General features: G+C 40.9%; 1 protein-coding gene across 18 annotated transcripts in view; it reads right to left on the minus strand.

The window, feature by feature from the left end:
- Positions 1-24804, minus strand: part of ptprfa (protein tyrosine phosphatase receptor type Fa) — a 300666-nt gene that overhangs the window by 79893 nt on the left and 195969 nt on the right. For all 18 annotated transcript variants that reach the window (XM_035647715.2, XM_035647719.2, XM_035647721.2 and 15 more), the window contains 5 exons: positions 17503-17772; positions 14268-14849; positions 11563-11699; positions 10490-10634; positions 2174-2367 (listed from right to left, as the gene is read on the minus strand). In XM_035647715.2, the coding sequence (XP_035503608.1) occupies positions 2174-2367; positions 10490-10634; positions 11563-11699; positions 14268-14849; positions 17503-17772 (1328 nt within the window). The remainder of the gene's footprint in view (positions 1-2173; positions 2368-10489; positions 10635-11562; positions 11700-14267; positions 14850-17502; positions 17773-24804) is intronic.

Below are 24804 nucleotides of genomic sequence, written 5' to 3' on the forward strand. Positions count from 1 at the left end.
CTTTAAGAAGTTCCCTTAAGGCCTTCCACAAAATCTGGCAACCCTTTTTAGCCCATATAGACACATTGGCTATCAATGAAGAAACAGATAACTGAGCCCTAAGCTTAACCTGAACTAACCAAGGGTTTAGCTGATCCTTGAGTGTCTTGAACTTTGTTTTTGATCACTAGTATTTTTTTGTTTGCCTGTCTCCTTCCTCACTAACCCTGCTTGTCCTCCTGTTGCTCCAGGATCCCCTGCTTACCATCTATGTTCCGTCACAACTGGCTCCCTCAGCCACACTGTTCCCAGACCTCCTTGTGTTCACTTATTCTGAGGCCCCTCTATTCCCCCATACCATATTCTCTTCCCTCTCTGCCCTGGACACTGGATTCCCATTCCCCTTTCATCATTTCTTCCCTAACACTTTGCTTTTGTAGTTTTAGGGTCTGTTAGTGTATCTCTGTAGCACATTTTTTGTATATGCATGTTTTTATTGCTCCTATTTTGTGTGACCTGATGTGCACCTGACTTTGAGTCCAAAACCTTGGGACATACTTTTTGGTGGGGAGTGGTAAAACCCAGCTAGCACCAAGCAATGAGAAAAGACCAAGCAGAGCGGGGACATGCAAAACACACACATTCCGCCAGATATCTACAATCCCAACAGCTATGGAGAATAGGTGTAGATGAGAGCCTGACACTCACTCAAATATTTAAATGGAATTGATTTTTGGTTTTGCCAACACCACAATTTTGAACTTCCTCATGCCTAAGTGCACATTGGGAGGGGATGTTAACTTCTGCATCAACAGAGGCTACCTGGGATTTATAATCCATATTTTTTGTCTTTGTTATCAATGACGTGTGCAGAGGTTGAAATATGAATACCCTATTTACACCTGCATTACAATTTCTTGTTGGTGATCTCATTACAATCTGACAGAGCTTGACAACATGACACTACAGGAGTAAATGCCCAAAGGGATGCTTATAACTGCAATTGAATTGCCAATCCACATACAGTAATTACATAAAACTACATCACAGTTGGATACACTCTTCTTCATTTCTGTTGTTTGTTGTTTTTTCGGACCCACACAAAAAGGATGTGACGTGAGCTGGAAAGTTAGAAGATCCCAATGAAATCTTAATGTGGACACTGGAAACACAGTAGTCCCAGGTGTAAATGGGGTAAACACATTATGATCACTGCATCTTGTGTAAAGTGTTACTATGACAAGTGGCCTCATGTTCCTCCATTTCAGGTGAAGAAAGAAATAAGACCTGAACCATTGCTGAACCATTGAAAACACACACATACACACACACACACACACACACACATACACACACACACACACACACACACACACACACACACATTTGCATTCTCAACAGGATTATCTAGGTTTGTCTATTATTCACATGTTCATATTTGTGGCTGTTTTCCACCACTGTAGGCTGGAGTAAAGATAAAACTATAGCAGACATGAAATGCAATTATTTAGATGGAATAAAAAGTCATAGTGCATTCTCACCACATTTGGATATAAAAATGCATGTATTTTCATCATCAGAATACAGCAGACCATATACAGTTAATTTAATCCCATTTCTATTTCAGGGAAACACAAGTAATCATTTGCACATATAAGTATTGTAAGTCTGCTGCACAGATATCAAGGAAAGATATTTTTGGAGATACATTCATCATCATAAAAACACCCTAATCTGATCATTCTGATGCACATTGAAACTCTTGTTGTATGGATATGGTAATAATAATTTCTAGGCCTTGTGTTAATAATAGTTACAGAAGGTATTCACACTTATGTGGTGTCTTTGGAATATATGTAAATAATTTTACCATATTTGTTTCTCCTTTTTTTGCATTCTGATATATATTTTGCTCGAGTGCTTATGTGTAGGTTTTGCCGGGTATCCATTTATCCAGCCACATAACTGGTATGAATTAAAGCAGCATATTTTTTACATTTTTTTATATATTTTTTCTGATAGATTAAGTATATTCATAATTCCCGTATTTTGTATTCCTGTATTTTTATTTGGTCCCTGTTGTGTGTTTTTTCAACCATCAACCACAAAAACACTTATTTAACAGAAGTGATTCCCAGTGACTCCTGGGATTTAAACCAAATGCCCCTCTTCTTGTGTCTGAGTGTGACAGTACCTGCGCTTCGGGAAAGGAAACATCAACGATGGCTGGCTGGCCGTGAGGCTCCCCGTTCTCTAGCCTGGAGTAGACCAGCTGGTAGCCTCTGATCTGGCCAGGCTGCTTCACAGACAGCGGAGGCTTCCAGGTCACCCTGAGGGCAGTGGAGTTGAGGGCCTCCACCTCCACTTTCCTGGGAGGCGCTCCGGGCACTGTAGCACAACACAGCAGAGCTTCCATTGGAAATTTGAAGGATTCATACTGTGTGTCGGTTTACCTTTGGTTAAAGCTCACACTTGCTCACACTTGGAAAGTACTGTTGAACAAGGCTTTTAAAAATAATTTACTGTCTTAATGTTTTACATAGGACTCCCATCTGAGTTCTGGCTGAGAATCTTTTATTTTTTATAAAAGTTTGACTGTTGAATAGCTCTAAATTACAGCCAAAAATAGAATCATTAAAGCTAGTGTGTAATATTTAGAAGAACTTATTCACAGAAATTGAATATATTGTCCATAATTATGTGTTCATATATGTATAATCACCTGCAACAAGGAACTAACTTTGAATGAGTTAAATACAGTTACATTAGGTACATTACACATCATACTGAAAGTTTGTGCTCAACATTCCAACAGAGGATGTGCTGGGTAGGAGCAAAGTTGAGTTAAATGTTGTTGTTACAGATAGTCTAGTGGTTTCTCTTCATCCATCTGATATGTGATGTCAGAGTGAAGGTTGGAGACATTATAGACCCGCAGAAGGTACAACGTAATGTGAAGGTTGGAGATATTATAGATCCGCAGAAGGTACAAGGTAATGTGAAGGTTGGAGACATTATAGACCCGCAGAAGGTACAACGTAATGTGAAGGTTGGAGATATTATAGATCCGCAGAAGGTACAAGGTAATGTGAAGGTTGGAGACATTATAGACCCGCAGAAGGTACTACATAATGTGAAGGTTGGAGACATTATAGACCCGCAGAAGGTACAAGGTGATGTGAAGGTTGGAGACATTATAGACCTGCAGAAGGTACAACATAATGTGAAGGTTGGAGACATTATAGACCCGCAGAAGGTACAACGTAATGTGAAGGTTGGAGACATTATAGACCCGCAGAAGGTACAACGTAATGTGAAGGTTGGAGACATTATAGACCCGCAGAAGGTACAACATAATGTGAAGGTTGGAGACATTATAGACCCGCAGAAGGTACAACGTAATGTGAAGGTTGGAGACATTATAGATAAATATTACATGGTTAAGATAAGGGAAATATTCTAGTTCCAGCAAATAAACTATAGTTAAGTCTAAATAAGAGTTTGAGAAGTAAAACACTTGGTTAAGCTTGGATTAAAAAAAAAGTCCATACACTATGTGTAGGTGGATGTGCACAGCACATGAAGGTTGAGGAGCCAGGAATCGAACCATCGACCTTGTGGTTCGTGGACGACCCTCTCTAGTTCCTTGTTCTGCCTACCTGCCTCTCTGTCTGTCTGTCTGTCCACAGGATTTTTCCTGTTGTTGTTGTTGTTTGTAAGATGGGTGTCACAGTGGGTGTGGACTGAATCGGATTTGTGTTATTCTTAATATAGACTCTTTGAGGACTTACAGTACACAGTCCCTGCTGACTTTACACCATGCTGCCTGACAGGATGAGGCCAGATGGTGTGTGTGTGTGTGTGTGTGGGTTAGGGTTAGCTAACCCTAACCCATGATTCAATTTAACTTTCAGTCATAATCAAGTCAGAGGAAGTAGGCAGTCGCTTTCCTAAAAACAATATTAAATGAATTACTTAAAGCCCGCAGGTCACTGAATAAATCTTTACATATATTGATCACATGTCCATCCTTTTCTTTTGCCACATGGTGGAACATAGATGAGCAACAAAGTGACTGTATCATGCTGGGGAGGACAAGGGGGAAATGAGGGGAAGGTTATCCCGTGTGGTCGGTATTTGGTAAGTGTGAGGCACAATTAAATAAATAAATAAATAAATAAACGAGGGAAATGGGCTGGGAAATTTAAATTTGGAAAAAAAGACAAAATCATGATAAAACAGAGATAAACTGATAAGAATGTAAAAGACTTTCAAAAAGCTGTGTAAATGCATAAACAGGTGTACAAGTGTTTCCGCAGCTTATTCTGTCGCTCATAAGGTCATGAGGTAATCAAATTGATGCAGACAATATTAAAGAGGTAAATGAAAGGAAGCTTTCGGAGGCAGACATGGAGTTCATCTGTGAGTAGTCTCAGAGCCCAGAGTCGGTCACAGCCGTGAGCAGCTTCCATGCTATGTTTTAGACTTTTAAGCCTCCATGACATTGTCCAAGACTTAGCCTGTGATAGTAAGATGTTCTCTAGTGGCTCTTGAAGAGCCCGTTTCCTGCTCTCATTGGTCATGATGGCAAATTGTGTCTTCAGAAAAACATGTGAATCGTCCTAGAAGAATATTTTGTAATGTTGTCTGACTAATATCTGAGAGCATTGGGATGTGCCTGTGTTCTGCTTCTGACTCGTCTTCAGCAGTGACACTGATAACAAATGTGTCTTGCGAATGGCAGAAACTCCCTCTGAACTGAGCTGTGGCCATTTAGCTCATGCCTGAGACCTGCTATCTGGCTGAGGACAGAGAGTGAGCTTGTCACACTGCCACTTAGGCAACTCTCCAGACACTGCATCCTGGCAGGGCTGCAGCCCAGCAGGCAGCAGGCATGTCATCATGTTGGAACAAGGACAGACAGACCAACAGTGAGCGCAGGCAGGTGATCAGAAGCAGCATCATGTTGTCAAATAAGCACTTAAAAGAGATTATACAGCAAGAAGTCAAACTGGGCATAACATTAGACAAAAAATGGTTAGAATCATAGAAGAGAGAAGAGGTCACTGAATTCATTTTTGTTTTCATTGCTACTGAAACATTATGGTTAAGGTAACAAGCCTTGGTAAGTGTGGTTAGTGACAGATTGTGGGGGTAAAAAACCCCAAAACAAAACTACAAAAAAATAAAACTTTTGACCTTGAACTTAACCTCCTTTCCATTTTACTGACCTACACTTGCACCAGCACTGGCACTGAGCAGCATTCAATGCTTCCATTTTCCATTTTTTTAAAGGAATGGAAACATCGATTTGAACAAAAGGTGAAAATAAGGTGGGCAGAGAACATGTTTTACAAAAACAAAAAAGCTAAATTGTAGGGTATGACCAAATTGCTAGGAGGCAGACAACACTGTCAAACCCAACTTGAATATTCAGCCTGTTTCTACAACACATTGTTGCTCAGCAGCTCAGAGGGTCGGTAGTTCTGTCTTCCATTATCCACCCTGCTTGACCATTACCCTCCCCCCTCCCCTCCCATCAGCCCCTTCAGCCCCTCCCCGGGAGGTACGCTTGCTCAGCCTCAGCTCCACCAGTGTCAAGGTGAGTTGGTTGGCACCGCCCACACACAGCTACCACGGGGAGATCGCCTACCAAGCATCGACAGGGGAGGACTTGGAGCGCCACCAGGTGACAGGGATTGGTGCTGATGTCACCAGTTACGTGCTGGAGGACCTGGACAAATGGGCCGAGTATATGGTGTGGGTGAGGGCTCATTCTGGCGTTGGACCTAGCCCAGAGAGCCCAATGGTCCGTATCAGAAGCGAGGAGGATGGTGTGTTGATGGTGTCATGGGGAACAGACTGGGCCACTCTACAAATACTAACCCCTCAACAAACTCTGCTCCTCTCCTGCTGCACTTTAAAATCAAACAGATCAATTTCAATTTGTTTATAATTTGCACCACAGATATGTGTCTTGCAATATGTCTTTTCTACCTGTTTTCTACAGGGGCCCTGCTGAGCAAATCACGATAAAACAGAGATAAACTGATAAGAATGCAAAAGAGTTTCAAAAAGCTGTGTAAATACATATACAGGTGTAAAAGTGTTTCCGCACATTATTCTTTAGCTCTGTGCTTCTTCACACGCTTCCTTGCTATTTTCCTATGATATAAATCATACAGGCAGAGACAGTTAAAAAATAATAAGGTCATGAGGTAATCAAATTGATGCAGACAATATTAAAGTCAAAAATAAGCAAGTCACTTATAAAAGCTTGATATATGTTAAGGTGAATTTTTTTTTTACTTTGAAGTGAAGAAGAATACTGAGCCAAGACTACATAGCTCAAACTGTGCATTTTCTAGCCTTTCCTAATGAGTCTGGAACCTTTCAGTTCATTTTCATTTTCCAAGGACCACTGAACAAAACTGGACAGACTGTTGACGAATCAGAGGAAGGAAGCGTGTGAAGAAGCACAGAGCTACAGAATAATGTGCGGAAACACTTTTACACCTGTATATGTATTTACACAGCTTTTTGAAACTCTTTTGCATTCTTATCAGTTTATCTCTGTTTTATCGTGATTTGCTCAGCAGGGCCCCTGTAGAAGAAAGGTAGAAAAGACATATTGCAAGACACATATCTGTGGTGCATATTTTCAAACAAATTGGAATTGATCTGTTTGATTTTAAAGTGCAGCAGGAGAGGAGCAGAGTTTGTTGAGGGGTTAGTATTTGTAGAGTGGCCCAGTCTGTTCCCCATGACACCATCAACCCACCATCCTCCTCGCTTCTGATACGGACCATTGGGCTCTCTGGGCCGGGTCCAACGCCAGAATGAGCCCTCACCCACACCATATACTCGGCCCATTTGTCCAGGTCCTCCAGCACGTAACTGGTGACATCAGCACCAATCCCTGTCACCTGGTGGCGCTCCAAGTCCTCCCCTGTCGATGCTTGGTAGGCGATGGAGTAGCGCACTATCTCCCCGTGGTAGCTGTGTGTGGGCGGTGCCAACCAACTCACCTTGACACTGGTGGAGCTGAGGCTGAGCAAGCGTACGTCCCGGGGAGGGGCTGAAGGGGCTGATGGGAGGGGAGGAGGGAGGGTAATGGTCAAGCAGGGTGGATAATGGAAGACAGAACTACCGACCCTCTGAGCTGCTGAGCAACAATGTGTTATAGAAACAGGCTGAATATTCAAGTTGGGCTTGACAGTGTTGTCTGCCTCCTAGCAATTTGGTCATTTCCTAAAAATCTGCTTTTTTGTTTTTAAAAAACATGTTCTCTGCCCACCTTATGTTCACCTTTCATTTTATCCAGGATGTGTGACATCCTTAACAGCAGCAGAGGTCATAGGGAGGTGGACCTCAGATTAAAACCTTTCATTGGAGGTAAAACCAAATGTTACCATGCCTGAAATATTGGTGAAGATTCCTCAGTGCACAGAAAACCTGCACCTGAACCAGAAAAGTTGTCTACATCAGAGCAGACTCACTAACAGGGGGTTCATCTGTATTGTATGTGATGGCGATGTCCCAGTGTGATCCATAGTGATTAAACCAGTGACCAAACAATGAAAAGTATGTTTGCGTTTTGATATACAGAACTATCCTTTAAGGAGCTGTTCCAATATGAATGTTTCCTGACTAAGTTAATTCCAAAAATGGAATTTGGGCAGCATTATGTTTTCTACAAACAATACTGACAATCAGATTATTTGTGATATTGTCAATATATTTTTTAGAAGCCAGGGTAGAACATTGATAGTTAATATTATAATTCAATATGTAATAATGTTTAGAAATGCTCTTGTGCACAGTTGTCATCACAGTTCAGAGGGCAGACAAAAAAACAGGTGAATCTTCACAATGTCGCTACATTTCTGTGACACAAAAATGATCTCACGTACACATACTGTATAACACAACGTGAAGGTTCACCTATTGAAAAGTAAAACAGGCACATGAGAGATGAATCCATGCATGCACATTGACACAGAACAAAATACACCAGATGAGCAGAGTGTGGAGCAGGTGGAGGATATAACACAGAGTCTTTCCTGTGATCTGGCAGCAGAGGAACTTTCTGAACAGAGGTGGTGGACGGATCACTCAGAGGAAGCCGTGGATACATCTATTGCAGGGGTGCAATAGATCACACAGACAGAGATCCATGTGTGGGAGTACAGCACTGGTTACAGCTGCACATGGAAAGTGAAGGAAAATACCGAAACCTGCAGGAGGGGTAGTTGGCTTTGAGACATTTAACATTTTTAACAAGGTCAGAACAGGTCAATTTGCAGGAATGGCTAAAGACGGCCCCCAACGGTCTCACAGGGAAGCTTCCATCACAATCTGTACCACAGATGGGATTTACAATTATAAGGACCACAACTATACTCAAAATTGTGAAGCCCAGTTTGCTTCTTTGTATCAATACTGTATAAATGAACTGTATAATCTCACTTTAACAGCTCGAACTTGACAATTATAATGTGACCAGGAGGATACAGTATATATTGTAAATAAAGGGAACAAGGGCGACAGAGATGGGCAGGTGTGACAAATTGGAGGCAGGTGACAGTGGTGGTCAGGGTTTTTGCTAAATTCCAGAGATGATGGGTTTGTCAGCCAGCAGTGTGAGGAGAGTGGGACTCAAAGTGACAAGTTTGAAGTCTTCTGTTTGCAGTGTGACTGCTGGCTCAGTGAATCCACTCCTCGCAGGTAAAACATGTCGCTGAAAGAGCTTTGATTCCTCCTGGGAGTTGTCACAAATATTACAGCATTCCAGAAAGGCAGAGATCCAGAGCTAGATATGCAGCCAAGCTCTGAATTACAGGTGTTTAATAGTATAAGTGTCAGTAGGGGAGCATTTGTCAAACACACTGTGCCATGCCAGACTCTATCTGAAAAAACATGACAGTCATGATAAAAGCTGTCTCTGTGTTTGTTTGCTTAGTCTTACATCATGACATGGTGTACGTATATATCGACTCAGAGGTTTTATCACACTTTTGTCAAAATAAGCAACATGACTTGTGACCCAAGCCGAGGGTACAATAGTGGAGTTTATGCCTGACAGAGAGCTCTTTAGGATGACAGTTTCTTTTGTTGACACAGTAAATGAGCTCTGTAATTGACTTGCATGTTCAGCAGGATCAAGCATGACTGGCACATGTGGAACAAGGTCTACTGACACTGGTAATTACATTTTGTAAGCTTTTAACAGGAGATATGCAATGACCCAGTTCTGTGAGCCACGCAGCCTGTCTGCAGCCAGTGTTATAGTTTGAGCACATTCAGCACACACACATGTGACTGGATGGAGTGGGAGGTTCTGCTCCCTCACTCAAGGGGGAGTCAGTGTTACAGCGGTCTCAAAATATATATATATATATCTTCTGTCCACTGACATTTGTAAAAAAGATGATGGAACTATGTTGTTGGGAGTCACATCGCCAACCTGTCTTTGAATTATGCCTATGATGAATAATAATTACTGATAACATTATATTGTTAACGGATTTACAGTCGCTCCTCTAATTACTATAACACTTAACATCTGCTCTTAGGAATTTGCAAAATTAGAGTAGGTTTTTATCCACCATTTTTATGCAACTTATGGAATGGATATTTAAGAAATCTAAAAAAAAGACAAATTAAATGTAACACAACTACAGTGATTGTGTGTTGGTGTCCACTACCACACTTACCCATAGGCCAAAACTGCAGAGTTGCAGGGCCAACCGCTAGCAGGTCTATTAAGGTGTCGACAAGTGATGTTTACAAACTGGACTAGTAGTGTTGTGTGCTGCAGTCCGCACCATTTTTTGGTTTTCTATTTACAGACAACACTATCTAATGTAGCACTGTGCTGATGTTGTCTTATCACAACATCACAACAAACTACTTGCACTACTGTCCTGCCACACTGTATTTCATCCACCACAACCGCCCATTTATTATGAGTCTGTGCAATAAATACCAAACTGTACTCAATGTTGTATAATAGTAGAAAAAAAGTAGAATGGTAATAGAAGTAGAAGAACTGGGGGTTAGATTCCTGATCAGGGAATCCCTAAAAAAGTCCATTGTGGGCCCTTTTTTATGATACGTAAAAATCAATACCATTCATTTTGAATTAATTTGATTTCTGGCATTGTGTGCATGTAGCACTGATGATGCAGGATTACAATACTGACACAAGTCTTACACTGTACACAGTGAAATGGTGTGTTCACACCAGACGAGTGAGTATCTGAGTTTGGTCGCTAGAGCATTTGCGCTTTCACTCACGTCCTTGCATTGAATTTGTTCAAGCACGAATAATTTGCGTCATGTCTGGTGATGACCATAAGACTTAACTGTCGGTCCATGTGACTTCATGTTTACTCCTCTTGGATTCTTTACAATAAGTTACTGATTGGAATGGATCAATTCCTTTTCACCTAGACCAACACACTGAACACCATGTTGCAAAGTGATGTTGGAGGGCCATATGACTTACTGGATTGAGCGGTCCTTGCCTCAATTGGCTGAGTTGAGACTCCTAAACCCATATCAGATCGTGCTGCCAGGGAAAACTTGTAGACTGTGTCCGGCTTCAGACCATCAACTGCATATGAGCCTGCTGGGTCGAAAGTGACACGAAGCTGTGGGGAGATGAAAACCATGAAGGCCAAGATAAACCCAAATGTATAAACACACACACACAATAGAGATAAAGATAAAGCTATTTATTTTATTAATCTAATGCAGGTGCATTTTCATTTCCATTATTCTAAGACTATTTGCCCATACAATTTGTAGGATACATTATGTGGGTTAGTGACCAAACTGTAAACTTCTAAGGGCATAAACCTAATCATGTTGCTACTACAGATAACCAATTCATGTTAAATTAAACAGCGCCAAGTTAAATTACCTGAAGGCTCAAAGAGGTGAGAGAGTAACCGAGCATAGAGAACGAGAGGTAGTGAGACTACACTCAGATCAGTGACCACACAGTAACTCAGGGGACTGTTTACACAAAGTCGAGGCAGATGACACTGCAATATTTGTGGTACAAAATGCTAAGTTGGGCAAATCATCTAACCTGAGGCAACACAGCAGCCACAGTCTAACGGTAGCACGTTTGCATGCCTAAGGCCAACACCATTGGGTTGTATTGTTGTTGGAGATAATTGGAGATCATTTTTCACTGTCTAGGTCGAAGGTTAGCTTGACATTACTACTAGTATTAGCCAACACGCTTTTATCTGCATCCAAAATTTGTTTCCAAAATGCTTTTAGTATTGTTAAACAGTATATCTTTTCCACAACTTTTGTATGAAACCAATATAATTACTACTTAACTCACAAGGGAAATATTACAATATGCAATTACAAAAACCACAAAAACATAACAGAAAAATGTAACCGTAATACACACACTTATTACATATTCAAACTGTACATAACTACAAAATCTTAAAATACATTTAAAAACAAACATTTACTCAACAAAGAAATATAGTACATGATTCAGCACTGAAATCCAGTATCGCAACAGAAGTAAAAGGTTTCTATGGTGGCGTTTACCTTGTCTGTAGGGTTGTTGACCTCCCAATAGAGCAGTTCAAAGCTAATGATGGGGTCCTGGACAGGCCAAAGCCACGACAACATGATGCGTGAATCCAGTTCTGCCTCGGCCTCAAACCCAGATGGTTGCGCTGGAACTGGAGGCAGAAATGAAGAGGTGAAAAGAGTTTACAGACTAAAGTGAAATGAACCTTTTAGAAAAGATAAGATGAGATAAGATAAATTTTTATTGATCCTACGTAGGGGAAATAAAGAAAATGACACAGCAGCACATAAGTGTAGCAGCACACTGGAAAAAAAATAAAATAAAGTAGAATGGAAACAGAAATATAATAAGGTAAATAAGATAAAATAGAAATACTAAATACAATAATGTGCAATGTAGCTATTCTGCAATATAAAATAAAAATTTGATACAAATTAAGTGATTGTGCAGTTGACTCAGTATCAGTAATAATACTAACACACCTGAAAATGCATATCACATGACCATTACCGTAAACTGGTCATGCGCATGCCAGTGTAAACAGGAAGCAGATTGTCTCCTCTGAAGTTGGTTGCTTAGTTACATAATATGAGAACAAAGTCATTTTTGATCACATCGTCAGCCTAAAATAGAAATTTTTAAACTGAGTAAAGCTCTCTAATGTGAACATTCTATAGTACGTTAGAATGATAACTGTCATATATTGTGAACACGTTCATGAGACAATAGATGACATTGCAGCTAATTTACCCAATTTTCCTGGTTCCATTTACCTTGATCATTTTTATGCTGCTATAGGCCTAGACTGCTGGGGGAACATATATCATGAGCATCTTTCCCTCTCTCTCTTCCCCCATGTATTTACGTTACATGTCACTTACTCTGTTTTCTCTCTCTCCTAGTGTATCTCTGACCACAGAGCTGCAGGATCCAAACCCGTCATCATTATTATTATTATTATTATTATTATTATTAATAACATCATTCCATTCCGTAATTCTAAGTATCAGTCTGGTAGAAATTACAGCAACTGTTATAAAACTCCTCTCTCCCCCAATGTGTTTACATTACATGTCACTAACCCTGTTGGTGTTTTCTATCTTTCCTAGTGTATCTCTGACCCCGGAGCTGCAGGACCCAAAGCCTTCATTTTTATTGTTATTGTTATTGTTATTATCACTAATAACAATAAATAAATTATTACTAATAACAATAACAACATGATTGTAATTGTTTGAAATTATAAGTATCAGTCTGGTAGAGATTAAAGCGGCGGTTGTACAACTGTCCTCTCTCTCTCTTCTCTCCTACTGTCTCTCCTCCCACCCTCTTTCCTCCCACCTCTCCTCTCCTCCCCATTTCTCTCCTCACCCCAAGACAGATCGAGACAGATGACCGCCCACAACTGAGTACAGTTCTGTCAGAGATTTCTTCCTGTTAAAAGGGAGTTTTTTCTTTCCACCGTCGCCAAGTGCTTTGCTCATTGTGGGATTTGTTGGGTTTTCCCTGTAATATTGTAATATTGACCTCACTATGTAAAGTACCCTGAGACAATGTATGTTGTGATATGGCGCTATACAAATAAAAGCACAAATATTTGGAAGGGGATTTAGTTTTTCTTTTTGTGTGCACGGCATGTGTAACTATGGTCAGCCAGTGCTTTGTAGTGTGTACCAGTACCGGCCTGTGGTCATAAATTTTAGTGGGGCAGATACTGGCTCCGGGCACTCAATCGCTAGCCACACCCACTTTTCATATTGTTATTTTGATAATTAAGTATATTGCACTTACTTATTAATATACAGTACATAAACAAACCAGCCAGCAGCACACATCATGCAGCAGTAGTCAATACAATTTAAAGACTATAACCAGTGTGCGTGACAAAAAAACGCCGACTATCAGCATGGCAGTCAGTGATTTTTCTGTCACTATCTGATTGACAATGAATTGAATTAAACAACACATCAAATAAAATAAATAAAATAAATATGTAACATATCAAGTGCATGAGCATAGGGAAGTAAATTAAAAAGGACTACTGCTGTCTGTCATGTCACAGTCTCATCCTGTCACCTCACCTGGAACTTTGGAATGCTGATCTTTCAGACGCGCAAATGTTTCAAACACAGCATTATTGAAATCAGGAATGTCATGTGCCAGTCCCTTTTAAATCAACAACATTGTTAATGCATTTAATCTGTACTGTGACATGGTATTTCTACAGTATTAGACTGCAACTGTAGTTGCTGCTGGTCGCTATTTCTACAGGAAGTGTTAACATGCGCGCCGCGGACTAACTCAAGAAAAGAGTAGAGAGGTGCAGAGTAGAGGGCAGGACTCCTTCCTGCCCCAATTAGCCTCTATCGGCGCTGACTGCAGTATTTATCTTTGACCACTCAGTCAATCAGGCAGCGACTGCAAGAGACTCTGTCATTGTTTCCAAACATTGAAAACTGTTTAATAACTAGTTTGGATGCCAGCCGTAAAAGTAGCAACGAAAATTAAGCGTAGTTGTGTGGATGTAGCCTGAGACCCTCTTTTCAAACAGTCTGGGTACAGCTGTTGAAGTCAAAGTTAAGGTAGCATTGTGAAAACAGGACTCATGTAACACTAAAGCTCCTGTTGCTGCAAAACAATCCAGTAAACACATGACTCAGCAGCATCCTGCTTAAAATGTACTGTGACTGTAACACCTTCACAATCTGCTTGTTCTCACCTCCCTGCTGGGTTTTGATCTGCAGAACATCAGAGGGAGGCCCATCTCCCACAGAGGTGAAGCCCAGGACTCTCAAGTTGTAGGTGATATCTGTGGTCAGGCCTGAGATGGTGGTGAGCTGGCTGTCATCTGTGTTGTGTTTCTGCCAGGCGCTGAGTGGGGTGTTGGGCGAGGAGCTGTAGTAGACCCTGTAGCCCCGAATTTTGCCGTTGGGCTCTTCTGGAGCTTCCCACTGGACCAGCATGGTGCTGGAACTCAACATGCGCGCCTGGACATGAAGAGGAGGTGATGAGGGGGCTTGCTCACTTGTACGGGTGTCCACAATACCACTAGAGGGCCCCCGGCCAACGTTGTTCACAGCCATGACACGAAACTCGTATTCGGAAAAGGGGCTGAGGCCGCCGATGCTATACCGGGTGGTGGCTACTCCGTCTACTTCCTGGAAGCCATTGTCAGACAGTTTGGCGTGGTACTGGATCACATAGTAGGACACCGGTTCTGGGTTTCCAGAATCCCAGGTAAGGGTGACACTGGTTGCTGTGGTTTCTGTCACAATGAAGGAGGTGGGTGGCTTTGGCAGAGCTGTTAGATAGGAGAGAGAGATGAGAGTCAGACTAATACATCTCCTACAGCAGTCCTTTTCCATCTTACTGGCATAAAGGTCTGACAGGAGGAGCATTGGGCGGTTCAACACTGCCAGTCTAACAGTTAATACCCATTCAGCTGCCTGTCTCTGTCCTTTGCTCATGACAGGAGCAGAAGGCTGAACAGTGAATTATTGGTGTTCCCCCACCCTTTTTCTTCTTCTGTACAGACACGTGCAATTGAATAATTATTTTCCTCGTTGATTGATGTTGACTCAGCATGTGGCATTTTCAAATCTTATCTATTTCATCCTTTTATATATCCATATTCTACTCATTTTCTACTCATCACTGGGGACCAGGCTTCATGTTGTGTGTTCTACATATTGTTTGGTTCAGGATTCTGCAACAGTTGCACATGATTCTGTAAAAGATTGTGGTTTTGTGTGTGGACTGTGATAATGCCCATTTCCACAACACTGTTTCCATCAGGATCATAATCAAGTTAAATAAAATATACACAATACATACAAAAATGTATACATTTTACCTCATTATGTTGACATTATTATGTTTAACTCTGCAATTTGAGTCAGGGCTTCAGACTAAAGTTTTACATTGGTTGCACTGATGCGCCTAACTTTTTTATTTAGGTGCACCAGTATATAATTTAGCGGCACTCAAACATTTTCACTGCACCTTTTGGCACCGCAATAATACACTATTAAACCTTTTCTTTGACAGTTCCGATATACATTTGTAATTTCTTAACACATCATGTAAATGACGGTAAACAGGAATAAAGGTGCTTTTTCATGAGGATGATTTGGGACCTGACTGTTGGAAATGGTATCTCTTGTTTGGCTATACTTTTTAATTTTATTATAATTTGACTCCTCACTGCTCTGGTTTGCCGCTGCCTGGCGCTGAAACAGCGTGGGGACCAAGCACCTGTCACGGCACAGGTTGTGTTCTTAGAGACATTGTGGTTTTTTAACGTTCAATTTAGAACGTTGAGGCTCCGACAGCAAAAGCAGTATTCCCAGCCTTGCTTTGGCTGCACTCTTTGCAATAGATGCAATGCATAATGCTGGCTGTCTTATCATGTCTGAACCACAGAAATTGGCCAAGTCATTCCTTCCAAATCGGGATGGGTATCATTAAGATTTTAACAATGCTACTCTTATCAATCTGGTATTTTAAAGGGATAGTTCAGTGATTTTGAAGTGGAGTTACTATGCATAGTTAATATGTTACCTTATGGAGATGGTGATCAGCGATGCCATTTTACGGAGTTTGGAGGAGAAGTGGAAGAACTCAGGCTTTCGCTTCTTCCACTTCTCCTCCAAACTGCGTTAAATGACATCGTCGATCACCATCTCCATAAGGTAAGGTAATAACTATACATAAGTAACTCATGCAACCCCACTTCAAAATCACTGAACTATCCCTTTAACAGTACTTTTATCGGTTCTTTTGATTCCTATTTCGAAGAAAATGTGAATAGAATGGAATGGACAATGTTTTGTTTCTCATACTCTAATCAGTACATTGTTGAACAATGAACAGCACTATTTTGAACAAATAGCTAATACACCGTAGAGGATGTTGTGTTGAGTAATTATTTTTATGTATTTATAGGTATCAGTCCGGAAGAGATTATAGCAGCGGTTGTACAGTTGTTGGATTTTCTCTGTAATATCGTAATATTGACCTTACTATGTAAAGTGCCTTGAGACAATGTATGTTGTGATTTGGCGCTACACAAAAACAATTGAATTGAATTGAGTAGAGGCTGAGGTTTTTTCAGCTGCAGCTTGTTCTGAGAGGAATCATGCTTGGACTCATGGATGTATGTTTTTTTGATGGAGTCCCAGTGCTACAGAGCAAAGTTGATTCAAAATGTGTCACATGTCCAAATTGCAGCAAATGTACGACTGCACTTCTTTGGGCTCCCAGCAAGACACCTGCCCAGTTTGAAGAAGATGAACGGTTCTCGAGCAATTGACAGACAAACAGACAGACAGTTAAGGTTGGATTTAGATTTTTTTCCTTGTCAGCAACAACAACCACAGGATTAATTCCAGTTATACTGTGCATGATAATTTGCAAACATGTTTCCAAATTATCATGCACAGTTTGGTTAGGACGTGCATGTGAGCCAGGTGGACGACATTTGCAGGGCTGCAACTACCGATTATTTTCATAATCGTTTAATCTGTTGATTATTTTCTCGATTAATCGATTAGTTGTTTGATACATAAAATGTCATAAAATGCCAAAAAATTATGACCGTGTTTCCCAAAACTTCAAGATGATGTTTTGTTTTGTCCACACATCATAGATATTAAGTTTATTGTCATTGTCAATATTTATATTCAAGAAGCTGAAATCAGAGAAATTTGAGTTTTCCCCCCATAAAAACTACTTGAACCCATTAATCAATTATCAAAATAGTTGGTGATAAATTTCGTAGTCGATTACTAATCGATTCATCAATTAGCTGTTGCAGCTCTATAAATTTGCTCCTACGTTTTGTGACTTGAGTGGCGAACTTATGTAAAGCAGTGGGTATTTCAGATTCCATATTCCAGCGACTGCCTCTGACACCAGAGATGTGGTTGCCCACACACGGTCACATATTTTCTTACCTTTGACAGTTATCTGGGCTGTGGTCTCGATCATACCAAGGGAGGATATGGCCACGCAGGTGTAGTTGGCAGACTGGCGGATGTTGGTGAGCTCCAGGACATTGCGGCCAATAGGCATCTCCTCCTCTCGGGTCAGCTCCACCTCACCGGTCGTCCACTTTACATAAGGCATTGGAGCTCCAACTGCCACACAGGTCAGGTTGACATTGCCGCCGGGCATCACTTCATGATTGTTGGGGGGGATGGAGAAACGGGGAGGCACACGGCGAACTGCAGAGGTAAAGAGAGGGAGTGTGAGGAGGGGGGGTCTGTTGCTGGACCACTGAGCTGACTCCATGTTTGACTGGCCTGGCTTGTATTGTGCAGCAGTGTGTGCGGATGGATCGGGGGCATGAGAGTCTATAACATCAGCAATGCCCTGGTGGACTAGATTAGAACATTTTATGGGGAGTGTAAGAGTTTTTTCAACTCAGTTTAAAGCCAATTTATAGGCAGGGCTTATTTTGTTGCTGCTACCTAAAAACACTTACCGCCACAAAGAAGGTTATGTTTTCACCCCTCCCTGTCTTTCTGTCCGTGTGTCTGTGCAGTGGCGGTTCAGCTTGTGTGGCGCACTGGGTAAAAACCTCCTGAAGCACTTAAGGACATTTTCACAGATTTCTCAGACAATAATGAAAAAAGAATCTGACATATACATATATATATATATATAGGGGTCTGATATGATATATAAGTGTGTGCAAGTTAATGCGACTTGATTGAAATTAAAGGGACTGTTGGGCCTTGGCAGAGGTACAGTATGCACTCTACTGAGTGACATTCTAGTTAGAACTGCTTTTAGTTTCAACAAGTCCTCCAACTCAAACAAAGATCTATTTTGTATGTTTCTGGTCTATATATCCCTGCCTCTGCTGAATTACATTTACATCCGGTGGGGACAAAATGTATCCCCCCTCAAAGTGATAAATTCTACTTCACCAATAGACCATATAAAGTACGTAAAATAGAGAAGTTTAAACCAAGTAAAGTGCTTAAACTTGAACAGTCTATAGTGCGAAAGAACAATAAAATCCGATATGGACCACCCACTGTCAGCACTTGCGTTTGTGAGACAATAGATGACATTGCGGCTAATTTACCTTATGACCTTGGTTCCATTAGCCTTGATCACTGGAAAACTTTTCAGAATTTCACCAAGCAGAATCATTTGGAAGGAGGATTAAATTCTTGCATGTTTTGTTTTGTAAAGCATGGGTCCAAACATCCCCCTTTCTAACCCTGAATGTTAATCTCATCAATATGTTATGTGCTTAATTTTTTCCTTGTTGCTTCAGTGGTTTTATTTATAGTTCCTTTACCTATTCAATTTCTTTTTGTAAATACCCATACAAGCCATTAACATCTATTAACATCTATGTGTTGTCTCTTCAGAAAGTTACTGTTGCTTGCACTGCATACCTTTCCAGTCAGTCTGCTTTTACAGCTGCTTTAGCATGTATAGATAAAGTTAGATGACTGCAGCAGACGCTATGTTCTCTGTCAACCTAACGGAAGCAGGTCTGTAGTCTTTGCAAATTTATTCTGATAATGAAGTACTAAATGAGTATGATGGGGAAATAGCTTCAAAAAGCTGCAACACTGTACTATACTATGAATGGAGAGTTTTAAGGTATGTATAATTTATGCTCATAATCTGTGTTATTAGCACCGGATTTATTACTTCCGCCAAGGAGGATGTTTTTTCATCTGTGTCTGTTTGTATGTTCATTTGTCAGCTTGATTACTATACTTGAAATACTGAACCTATGGGCAGCAACAATGGTGAAGGGACGATACGACCCAGGGAAGAATTCATTACATCTTGATTTAATAGATGTAGTAACATCTTTGAAATATATGAGGTGTCCTGCAGTGGTTTTGAATTATAGTTCAGCTTTGTTTTTTCCCACGAAAACACCATACAAAAATATGCTGAACATGTACTATGTATAAATGATCAGGCGGACTTTTATCTTACGCACAGTAACTGTTTCATTCACTCTGTGATATGAGTGAAGATTCACTGTGATATACACTATAAATGCTGCCAGTCCTCTGCAGTGTCCATGTATATTATCTGGTGTGTAGCTAAATCATTATCTCTTTACACACAACAAACATCCACCTTAAGGTGAACTCGTTGTCAGTGTTCAGATCTGTCTTCCAAGTGCGTTGCTGAGTGATCTCAAATTGTCTTTATAATTCTTCAAACACCACACTCCCTGTGTACAGATGAATGTGTTCAAGTGGAGACTGTCTGACAGTTGTGCCATCTATATGGTTCATTGTTTCTCCTCCCTCTCTGTGACTGCAGACTTTATGTCCCACCATCAAGCATGGCCATTCAGAACAGATATCAGCTCATCTGCCTTCAGAGATGTTTGGAGGACACTTTGTAAAACTAGTTTGAGACATTCTGAATACTAAACACCTCCTTCAGGAACTCTGAACTACTTAAGTTTGGGACCAAACAATTAGTAAGGCTCATCCTCTCAGAGCACCATGATGTGGAAATAGCATTACCTGATATTATGCCAGCTCTCTTACCGGATTTGACAAATTGAATTAGGCTGTGCCATGTTCACTTGGAAACGTTGTAAATTGGGAACCTGTGCCTGAGTCATGTCACTTGATTTCTCTGGAAAATCAGGGCTTTCCTGCCGGGCTGCAGGGATTAAAATGCACCTGGAGTTGACTGTGCTGCCAGTCAGATGCATATCCTTCACATCCTGGAGCTGAGTAACAGTGGGCTGCAGAGAATACTAAAGGAATGTGCCTTAGCACAGGGATTGGCTTCTTCATCACACTAAATCGGAATTAGTGCAACAGGTCTATGTGAGCATTAAATATGCATGCCTGTGTTGCATAAGTGAATTCCTTGCTCTTTTGATTTAGCAGAGCACAGGCAAGGAAATCGTATTTGTCCAGTATGTTTGGCAGAACGACTGACGACAGTCAGTGAGTTTTGGAGTGAGTTTGGTGGATGAAAGTTACTGTGGTGGAGAGACTGTGTCTTTGTGGCTGCTGCTGATACAAGAACAGCACTGTCTACTGAAATAGGGAGCGGCAGGCTCTGACATGGAGATGCTGGCATTGAGAAAGAGTCCCATGGAGGCTGGAGCACTGAGGTACATGATGTGTAGAAGGCATAGGCCTGAGAAAAGAGCAGGTGGAGAAAGAAGAGCAGGAGTGGGGGGATGGAAATGTAGGGACTGGCTGCCATGTCAGGGAGGGGCTCAGGAGAAATATTTATTATTGTTGCAATGAACCCCCACAGCAAAAATATGTATGTTCAGGGTCAATAACAGTGATCAATGCCAGTGACTCAATTCATGCGGAGTGATAATTTAAAAAACTCAACTTGGAAAGAAGCCCATCACTTTATCACCCTGCATGCTGGCGAAGCCAATCAGTGTCCTTACCTATGAGTGTGTGTGTGTCTACAAAATAACAGCACATTACTTTGGAGAGTATCGCCAGATGATTAACTTTTGAAGCTGGTTGATCAAAGGTCAAAGATCAAGGTTAAAAAAACAACCTTTTTCAATTCTTGAATGAAGTCACAAATAGTAAAAAAAAAATGAATTTTTCAAGATATATATGAATCCTATAAGGCCGGTTGCAGCAACCTGGTCTCACGCCTCGTCTTAAGCTAGGTCGGTCGAAACTTGGTAGTCGAAGTCCAGCCGCATAATTCCGTCTGTTGCACCAACTAGGCCTAAGAATTCCTCTTCACCGAGTCCGGTCATATCTCATATGCCTGGTCAGGAGCACGTGTAGAGTCAAAATCAAAGCCAGTAGAAATTGGTTAAAGTGGTGAAGTCGTGGGCTACTCAATGTGCTGATTAAACTTGTTTATTTTGCTCTCAAGCTCTGGCGAGGGGAGGTGATTAATAACTGCTGATTATGGTCTGCAGTGCTCTCTCTCTCTCTCATTGTCTGTCTCCTAATTTCCCCAAGTTACTTGAAAGATGTCAACAGGTTTTATCCTTAGAATGGAGTCAGACAATAATCCAGGTTTTGTTGTTTTATTGCAGGGCAGTTGATGTGACAGTAATGTAATGGCAGGAGTAGATTTTCAGCAGGTGCACAGTAAAAGCCAGGCCCTGACATTTCATTTCCTCACTGATCTTCCAACAAACAAAACTTGCCTGTCTATAATGGAAAGTGTTTCCCCGACACTTTTACTCACAACGTTGAATCATTTCGAAGCATGAGTTACTCCTAAAATGAATCTTTTCATTATTAATGTTGGGGAAGTAGCCAACAGAAATACTTTGAATGTAAATGCTAAATGACAAAGTTCAGGTAAACTTACTGAAAGACATCATAACAGTGACACTGTCAAGTGACCTTGGTTATATCCTTGCCACATAAAAATGGGGGTAGGTATGGAACATAGATAGGATACATTCGCCTCAGCTGGCCAGGAGTTAAATCAGTACTGTCACCACAGATCAATGAGTCTGAAACTAGTAAGCCTTTAAGAAAGATTTCAGTTTTACGTTTGGTTTGTGACCTCCCCATACTAATTATCCTGACAGGATTACAGCAAAGATGTGGTATGCATCTTTATGCGTGATGGAAGGTCATTCAAAGACCTGGTTTGCAGAGTGCCAATATGTTCCACTAAGTCAGGACACCTTTAGTCACCTTAAGTCATCTAGAGTCCCTAAAAGGCCTGAAGTTTTTTTGCTTTTTTTGCATTTATTATTTTTCATCACAAAAAAAAAATTCTTTCCATCTCTCTTCCTTCACAGCTCTGGAAGTGAATGCAGGGCCTGCCTCATGGCATCCATGTTCCCTGGCCTTAGTCATCATAAATCTAACCTTCTGTGTAAAAATGTTCATGTTTGTAGCTTATGCTACTTTCATAGTACTGACTGTTAGTTCACATTCGCTAACTTGAATGATGTTCATGTAATTGTGGGAAATACAGTATACAGGATTGCAGTTAACAGGGAACGCTGGTTAGCCTGAGGTGGAGCTCTGGTACTGGGTTACTCACATGCTGACCCTCAAATGCACGGCTGTTTCACTCTATTCTTTGTATTGTTTGTCCATGAAATTTCCGAAAGTCCAAGTCCTATATATTGTATATTAAGCAGTGTTGGGAGTAACAAAGTTACAAAGTAACGTGTTACTGTAATCAGATTACATGTTTCTATTACGCAGTAATGTAAGGCATTACTGTTGTAGCTTCAGTAATAACATTACAGTTACTAATCAAACAATTATCGCAGTTCTTTAATTACCTGCATAACAGGAGGACACAAAAATAAATCAAACATCCCTTTTCATGCACGCTGAAGCAACACTCGTCTGACTTCCCGTGATGCGACAGTCACAGGAAGTTAGACGATATTCTTTGTATTGTTTGTCCATGAAATTTCCCAAAGTTTTTTAAAGTCCAAGTCCTATATATTGTATACTAAGCAGTGTTGGGAGTAACACGTTACAAAGTTACAAAGTAACTTTTGTAACGTTACAAAGTTACAAAGTAACGTGTTACTGTAATCAGATTACATGTTTCTGACTTCCCGTGACGCGACAGTGACTTTGGCTCAAGCTCAAGCAGGAGGAGATGGGACAAGTGAGTAACTACCCCAACACTGATATCAAGTTCTAAATAAGTCACAATGCAGGAGCATGTTTTAAATGTATGCTTTCTTTTTACACAGCGTCAGTTAGTGTTCTGTCCTATCAACAGATTCATGACTAGTAAAGCTAATGTCAGGTAATGTGCTTACAAGTTACATATGTTCACAGGGGAGGGAGTTTAGAGACCGTCAGAATGTTCTTTATGATACATATATTCAGTATCTTTGATAACTTTTAGTTCCAGAGGTCTCTAATAACTACACTGTGTTCTGCACTGGACCCTTTTATGTTTTCCATCGGTGATACTGATCATGTGATCAATAATACCTTCAACCAGACAACGAGGACCGCAGATCGAGACTCCCAACAACCGAAGCCCAATCTCTACATGTCGTCCTGGCTGAACTGTATAAACACGGATGTCACTGATGGAGCCTACAGCAGAGGTTGTCGAGTTACAAAGGGAACTGCGATCCATTGAGCGGCTCATCGAGGATCTCCTCCCGTGACAGACGGAGCTATGTTCCCTGGTTGACGTATTTTGTGCCTGTGGGTGGCCATCGGCCTCCAGCCTCAGAAGCAGCAGGGTCAACTTCAACTGCACCTTCTCAAGAGACAATGCAGGAAGGCTGATGGGAAATGGAAAAAAGATCAACTCAATGCCTTCCTAGCCTCTTTAGAACGTCTAATGTCCACCTATCGGCACACAGTCAAAGACGCTAGGAACACCTATTATCTCTCATATGATCGCCACACAGGCTCACAATCCCAGAATCCTTTTCAAAACAATACAAACCATGATTGGTCCCCCGCCTAGCCAATCAGTTGAATTCAATTTCGGAGAAATATGGGGATTTCCTTATTACTTTTACTATAAAATATAGAGATTCTGCATCAATTTAACACTGCATTTGTGGGGCCTAATGTTAAAGCATGCCCAATCTCAACACTAACTGACTTCAACAAAATATTTCTGTCAACCCTGGAACGCAATGTGTGGTTTTTAAAAGCTGTATTTCAGATCGTTGGTCCAGATATTTTAGCCAATATTAATTACTCTCTGTCAATTGGTGTATTCCCATCCAATTTTAAACATGCCACTGTTAACCCCCTTTTTAAGAAGACCTCTCTAGATCCCTCTCCCTTAAGTAATTTTAGACCCATCTCCAAGTTGCCATTTTTATCAAAGATCTTAGAAAAAATTGTATCTGCCCAGTTAAACTTCTTTTATGAACAGTAAAGAAATCTTTGACAAATTTAAATCTGGCTTCTTTTTTAGTTTCCTTGACCTCAGCTCAGCCTTCGACACATTGGACCACAGTGTCTTGATCAGCCGTCTGAAAAACAATGTGCCTCGGAGATAGTTTACCTCTTATCGTTCGGACAGGTCCTTTTCGTTTAAGCTTGGAGATGCCTACTCTGATTGTGCTCCTCTCTTTTGTGGGTCCACCAAGTATCTATTTTAGGCCCCCTCTTGTTCACCATTTACATGCTACCACTGGGACAAATCATGCGTAATCCCAATGTTAATTTTCATTGGTATGCAGATGGTACCCAATTATTTGTCCCGATAAAGCCTGGTACTACATATGTATCCAGTATTACGTTCTCTGTTGCTAAGATTAAAAACTAGATGTCAAAAATGTCCTGCAATTAAATGAT

The sequence above is a fragment of the Scophthalmus maximus genome, chromosome 7 (assembly GCF_022379125.1).
Source record: "Scophthalmus maximus strain ysfricsl-2021 chromosome 7, ASM2237912v1, whole genome shotgun sequence".
NCBI lineage: Eukaryota > Metazoa > Chordata > Actinopteri > Pleuronectiformes > Scophthalmidae > Scophthalmus > Scophthalmus maximus.